The sequence below is a fragment of the Stegastes partitus genome, unplaced genomic scaffold (assembly GCF_000690725.1).
Source record: "Stegastes partitus isolate 25-593 unplaced genomic scaffold, Stegastes_partitus-1.0.2 Scaffold522, whole genome shotgun sequence".
Classification (NCBI taxonomy): domain Eukaryota; kingdom Metazoa; phylum Chordata; class Actinopteri; family Pomacentridae; genus Stegastes; species Stegastes partitus.
In genome coordinates, this window is record NW_007578253.1 from 297,942 (window position 1) to 305,079 (window position 7,138).

At 41.3% G+C, this 7,138-nt stretch overlaps 1 protein-coding gene across 1 annotated transcript in view; it reads right to left on the minus strand.

Moving 5' to 3' along the window:
• Nucleotides 1–527: 527 nt before the first annotated feature.
• The window catches only part of immp2l (inner mitochondrial membrane peptidase subunit 2), an 89,270-nt gene continuing 82,659 nt past the window's right edge, over nt 528–7,138 (minus strand). Inside the window, exon 4 of the mRNA XM_008287814.1 lies at nt 528–597. Coding sequence (XP_008286036.1) covers nt 528–597 — 70 coding nt within the window. The remainder of the gene's footprint in view (nt 598–7,138) is intronic.

Genomic DNA, 7,138 nt, shown 5'->3' on the forward strand with positions numbered 1-7,138 from the left:
TCATTTTTAATATCACAGAAGAGCAAATACCCTACTGTTCAACTTAGAAGTAATGTAATTATTGTCATGTGAAGCAGTTTTGAATCATTAGACATTTAAGTGATATTGCACAGGAGTGTACTCAGTTCTGTTGCACACTTAAGAGGGCTACATCCTAATAATTACAAATGTTGACATGCTACCTAAAATTACACACTGCTTTCTGGCGTAGTACAGAATTTAAAAAAAATAAAATAAAAAATTATCCGTGTTTCAACTTTTGGCAGTAGGTTGTATTTGTGCAAGAACAAAAAATCATTTTTTATTTATTTATTTGTTTGTTTTTACCATGAGGTGATGCCAGTTACTATGATTAAAAAATCAGCTTGATGGAGAGAACCTCTTGACTACTGCATGTGCAAACACTGTTATAAAACACTTTTTCCTTTTTTGATTTCTTTTTTTTTTTTTTTAATTATCAGTGATACATAGTAATGCTAACTTTGATAGATTTGATTTATCACTGCAAAGAGACAGAGGGCTGCTTCCTACCTGATAAAGTCTCCCTCTAGACCAATGACCCGCTTGATAATTTTCTGCTGGGGATTTCTGGGTGACCTGAAAAAAATAAAAAATAAAATACAAACATATAAAAAGCAATAAGCATAAAACCACCAAACTTAAACAAGAAAACAACAAAACTTAAATATTGTAAGTGTGATGGAGTAAACTCTTAAAATAGCTCTGTTTACATCTCAGGCTAAGGCTTTTATCATTTATCTCCTCTCTTGTGTGTCTGTTACATGATCTCATTTGATGTTTTTACATGTGCTTAAAAGCAACACATCTTAGGGTTTGAAAAATCTAAGACCACTTCAAAAGTTTGTCCTCTTTTTATGTAAACTGGAAATAACCAGAGTTTATTGGCTTAAAAACAGAAAGAACTTCTGACGGTAACATGAAGAAGAAATATTTCATAATCGTCAGTATTTACAGGATACTTCCTTAAGTTGTATCCTTTTATTAAAGCAGCGTCCAGATCACACTCAGATGGAGTTAATCGACTCTTTAAAAGCTTCTCCAATGAAATCAGCCTGCAGCCATTGCTCACCTGTTAGAAATTAAGCTGTCTCACATTCCCAGCAGAACATTGCTTGCTAAGTAGCATGATAGTGAGAATCTTGCCACTACTACTAAGTGAAAATGTCAGAAGTCAAAAGTTATTTTGTGAAGAAGAAGCTTCCACAGTGTTGAATCGTTGCTAGACTGTAGGCTTCTGTGGGGTCAGAGCACAGAGTAACTTTTAAAAAAGAACAGAAGACTCCAATCAGCAGAAGTGCAATCAAAGGAAGGCAGTCTGGTAGTGGTCTCTGAGGATGGGGAGCATCTCTAAACCACTTCTCAGGAGGGGGACCCACAGAGTGTATAAAAGTTGGATGTAAACTTCAGGACAAGTCTGCTTTTTTTTCCCACCAACTAGCAGAGGGCAACTCCTCTGGTTGTATAGAAGTCTGTGAGAAAGTGACTTTATAGCTCACATGATTTGTTTTTCCTTCAATAAACATGTTCTAAATGGGTTTAGGCTTTCAATGAGCACTTTCAAATCCCCTTTAATACAGGATGGTGTTCAATTAACAAAACATGGTTCCATCCAGAGAAAAACAGACCATAAAGCAGGGCATGTTTGATATGTTTCAGGGTGGGCTATCTTGTAAATGACAAGTTGCTTCAGTTTGGACTTGCCTGGTGTCCTTGGCTTCTCAGTCAAATTCGTCACATTCAGTTTCAAAAATCTCAAATGGAAACAGCCAAAACGGCAGGCTTCAGGTTTTGAAATAGTTCTCCATAAATCAACAGGTGATACTTAAGATAGCTTAAAACTCGTCAGCATTCAGATGACACTGAATAGATTGGATGACTCATAAGGTTCTTGTTCAAGTAACTGACCCTCCCGCCATTGTTTACCTGTTCTACATATGGCTGTGCCTCAGGTTTCCAGCAGAACACATCAGATTTGGACTGAAATGTAGATAACACGCAAATTATTCACATGTTACAACAACATTTTGCATTAACCATTACACATTTTTAGATTAGCTGATTATGGTTTCACCTAACACTAAAAAAAACAGGCAACTGCAACTGAGAGGAAAGTATTTCTGTTTGAAATATAGCTTGGATGATAGTCTCAGTCAGTGTTTATACTGCACATACTTTAGCCACCAAACTTAACTGCCAATGTTTTTTAATGAAATGTGGTTTGATTTGATCATTGACAGTGGAAATAAACATTCATTTTGACACTAGAGAAGGGGGCAATCTGCAACACAGTTGTGTTTCTTAGACCACAAGTGCACTAAGATCCATCCCTGCCAAATTCAGTTATGCCAGCAATCTTGGCACATTTTCACAAAATGCTGCAGTGAGGTTGAACACAAACCCATGAGATCAGTGCTAAATGGAAGTAATTAGTGCAATATAAAAGTCATTGACTCCTCGAAATCATGGATCTTTTCAATTAACAGCCAATACGTTCTGAAGAAGAATTAATATACAGACTGCCATAACATAGCACTTTTCAATCTTAGCGGATAAGGCACTTGACAGTTTTTCCTCTCATTTATCTATTTAAACATAAACCTATAGATCTTAAGATCAAGCAGTCCGAATCACTCCCGCTGTCAGTGCAAACAACCACACTGAATAATTCAAATTTGGTAGAGTGGCAGTTAAAAAAATTTGGAACATAAACATCAGTGTTAGATGAGTTATTTAGCTTATTTTCTCTCTCATTTACAGCTTAGACTAGACAACAGTAATACGTACACTTATGCAGGAGACTGTACAATAGGACTGTAGAAGACACTGGATGTCAAACATTTCACTAGAACTCTTTGAGTCACTAGAAAAACAGTTCAATAAAAGTCACTGGAGGTATTGGTGATGATTCAGAGATATGAACTTTGGCTACAATGAGCACACAGACAAGTATTATGCTGAGAAGAATCACCACCAGCATCAACCAGTCCAAGCGTACATGGTGCTGCCCAGTGGTATGTAGGCTCAGCAGCAGTTTAGAAAGGTTTATCTGAGTCAGTTTCAGACCTTGTTCGGGGAAAATTGTCATTGTTTAGAACCTTTAACACTCTGAGCCTCTCCATCTCAGTCTTGCCACTTGGAGGTTTCTGACTTCCATAACTACCCCTGCCAGAAAGAAGTACAAGGCTTCATCTTCCTCCTCATTCCCGTTAGCGCTTGTCTTTCTCACTCCACCTGTTCTTCCTCTGGTTCTTCCTCGTCTCTCTCTTACTATTCTGTTTCCTTCAGGTCCTACTCTCTGCCCTCACCATCCTCCTCTCTTCCCCCGTCCTCCTCTGTATTATGTTCTCTGGCTCATTGTCTCTCAGCTTCTTCTTTTCATATATCCTAATTTTTCTTCTACGAGTTCTCCTTCTTCTTCTAGTCCTCATAGTCACCTCTACCTCCGCTCTGTCCTCTACCTCCTCTCCGTTGCCATGGGGATAAAGGCGATCATGACTGACTGACAGCACGCTAAGCCAATTGGATTCACTCACAGTCACAGAGCTTAACACTTATTGGCCAGTCCCAGGGGAGCCGGAACGTATCGATGTGTGTGTGTGTGTGTGTGTGTGTGTGTGTGTGTGTGTGTGTGTGTGTGTGTGTGTGTGTGTGTAATAGAGTGATGGATGATCTCTTCTCCAACAGCAGAGGAGACGGAAGAAAGAATCTTTCACTCTCTGCCTCTCTCTCTCTCCCCGCTCTCTTTTTAAATTCTGGATCTGTCTCGCTCCCTCACTCTCTCACTCACTCTCAGTCTCTGTCAGTGACTCTCGCTTCCCCCCCTCCCCACCTCTCTCTGCATCTCCCTGTCACTGTGGAAAGCAAAAGAAGAAAGACGTTTGTTTTTTGGAGATATTTGGGGAGAACAAGAAAATAGCTGCTGCTGCTGGATGTTAACATGCAGCGCTGCATTCCTTAAATAAAACACACACACTGCATGCTGCTGCTGCTGCAGCAATGCCAGGAATACCTGCTGAATATCTGCTGCTGCATGGTGCATGGGACATGATGGATACCACCTCGACTGGTGAGTGTTTGACTGCTACATGATGTGTGTACGTGTGTGTGTGTGTGTGTGTGTCGTAAGGACTGCGGTAGTCCTTGAGCGCCGTGGCAACTCAGCCTGCAGTTCTGACAGCTGAGGGGAATAAGAAAGCAGGGCTGGGAATTTTTGTCGCAGGTTTTGAATAGGTGTGAGAATGCTGCAGCTCCTTTCAATCACTCTTCAGTTGTTGTATACGTCGGGTCTTTTCGTGTTTTGTCACTTTGGTTGTTCATTTATTGCTGCTGAGAGAAAGGAAATAGTGTTGAAGTCTGCAGAGTAGAATCCTGTCACTCCACAGGTTCATCCACTGAAGTCAGAGAAAGGCAGAGTGGGCAACAAGAGCTGAAAGCAGGGGTATTTTTGGGTGCATTTCTGCCGATTTAGGTATGACACGTGACAAAGGCTGTGAGTCAGGATTGCACGGCGGAATCACATTAACAGTTACTTGTCCCCTTGGGGAACTGAGCCACGAGGATGCTTCTGGAGCCCTAACGAGGGGAAAGTGTCCGAACTTGGAGGCGGTGTGGACAGATGCTGTGTGCTGGTGTGTGATGTGGCAGCATGAATCAGGAGAGAGCACAGCAGTACTTACATTGTGACCGGTGCAACCAGTGCAGGTCACAGGATTGGCAGCAGGGTGATCTGCTCTAATAGGACGATAGACGTTCACACCGCTGCCTGCCTAATTCACCAGAACCTCAGTCTCTCTCTGTCTCCTTTCTCCATCCTCACTCCTGCTGTATTTAAGCCTCGTGCATAATTACCAGCAGTGCACTAAAATTCAGCACATTTCCACCCCTGCCAAACGGGGGTTAAGTAAAACACCTGACACCAAACAAACATTCAGTTTTCTCATGTCAACGTGCAGCAGCGTCAGAGTGTGAGCGTCGGCTGTGAAGACATGAAAGACGCAGCCCTCCTCAGAGCTCCACAAGTGACACCTCAACCTTCATCCTACATTTTCATCACATGATTTCTCAGAGGACTCACAACACATTTGCTCTGATTAGATTCCATGAGCAAAACGGCCTATTATTATTGCAATAGCAGGAAGATTACCCCAACAAGACTAATTAAATCAATAAGCATTTTTCTCTGTATAGTCACTCCCTGAGGGCCGCAGGGTGGAGCTGTGGTTGACTGTCGCCTCAAGGCTAAAAGGTCTGGGGTTTGCCTCCCAGCCTGGGGTTCTTCTGTGTGGCGGTTGCATGTTCTTATTTAGATTTTTAAAACAACAGTCGAGCGAGTGGCTACATTTTTGAAGAACTAAACCGGTAAATATGGACGCCAAATCCAAGCAGCAGCGGTCTGAGGAGGAGACCCAGTGCTTCCAGGCACTGTGGTCTTCAACTGAAATCCAAAATTAGTTCGAGGGAGCCTCTCTGACCATCCAGCAGGAGATGGCTGCAGCCGGGTACAAGCGTAGTCTTGACCAACTCCTCATTACACCCAAGAAACAGAAAAAGGACGACAGGGACCAGAAACGGCTACGTATGCATTGATGGACTGACGTTTTACAGTAACGCAATGGTGTGTCTCTAATTTGGCTCCTTGCCAATGGAAAAGCAAACAGGTTCTTAGGAGATGCAATATTTGAAGCAGCTAAGCACTGGTCCTAGCACCAGCAAACCAAACTAGCACCTGGTTCTTTTTGGTGGAAAAGTGGGTTCTCACTGGGTGCTCTGGCTTCTTCTCACAGTACAAAGACATGCTGAGGTTAATTGGTGATTATAAATTGTCAGTAGGTGTGAATGTGAGTGTGCTTGGTTGTCTGTCTCTGTGTGGCCCTGTGATGGACTGGTGACCTGTCCAGGGTGTACCTTGCTTTCACCCGAAGTCAGCTGGGATAGACTCCAGCTCCTCTACAACCGTACAGAGGGTTAAGTGTTGTATAGATAATGGATGAATGACTGGATTGTCACTCCCTGTATGGGAGGAGAACAAGGGATAGTGTTTGTTTTTTTTAAATTTACACAAACACTTATATAACAAAAATTAAGTTACCTTACAAGAATGTAGTGTGACATAGTGACTTGTTCAATACAAGAACATGTTTCCGTTGAAGCAGCCATGCAATCATTTGCTACTAAGTCATAAATGCTTCACTATCAGTAAAAACTAATTTTATCTGTGAGGACTTTTACATCAACCTTTATAGGTCTCCCTGGCTGCCAAATCCTCAGTTTATACCACAAATTACATCTTGTGTCTAACCATGTTTCCTTTCTTTCCCTGATGGAATAAAGCCCCACTCTCTCTTTTAACTCACAGAGAGTGAATCTGCATTTTAAGCGCCAACATCTAATTAAATCAAATATTTATCACATAATCACTGAGAATCAGAAGCAGTGCTGTAGCTGCAATTAGCGACAAACTGAACTCCAACAAGTAGTGGCAGAATAACAAAGAACATTTGCACAAGTGCTGCACTTGATTGCAATTTTGTGCACTTGTACTTATTATGAAATGGAAACAGTACAGTTTTATACTTCACATATGTCATACCCTAAATATGAATAGGTTCAAATTCTTGCTACTTTATAGTTACCATTCAGGTGTTAATACCTCAATATCAACATCCAATAATATGTCTGGGAACATTCTGCATAATAAGTCATTTTGATGGTAGGAACAATATTCAAGATATTACGTCTTCCTGAAAATCTTTTGATAACACTTCTGAACTCCTGTTTTCCTTCCCTCCACCACTGTCCCCAGTCCCTCCACCCTCATAAAACCAAGAAACCTGAAATTGTGTCAGATTTTGTGCTAACATGAGTATCTCCCATGCTACATTCAGAGAGACAATTAAAAACATGCCAGTAAGCCACACTGTTGCCCTGGCTGTTCCCTTATTACCATACAGTATTTTGTATAGGCTCAGTCCCACATATATCACCCGACTGCTCCAAAAATTCACTATAGCACCAAATGTAAATTCATCTGAACTCATCTTCATCACTGATTCCCAAGGAATTCTGGTTATATCTGTTCACTCTGAAAATCATAATTTAGGCTCAGAAATCTTTTTTT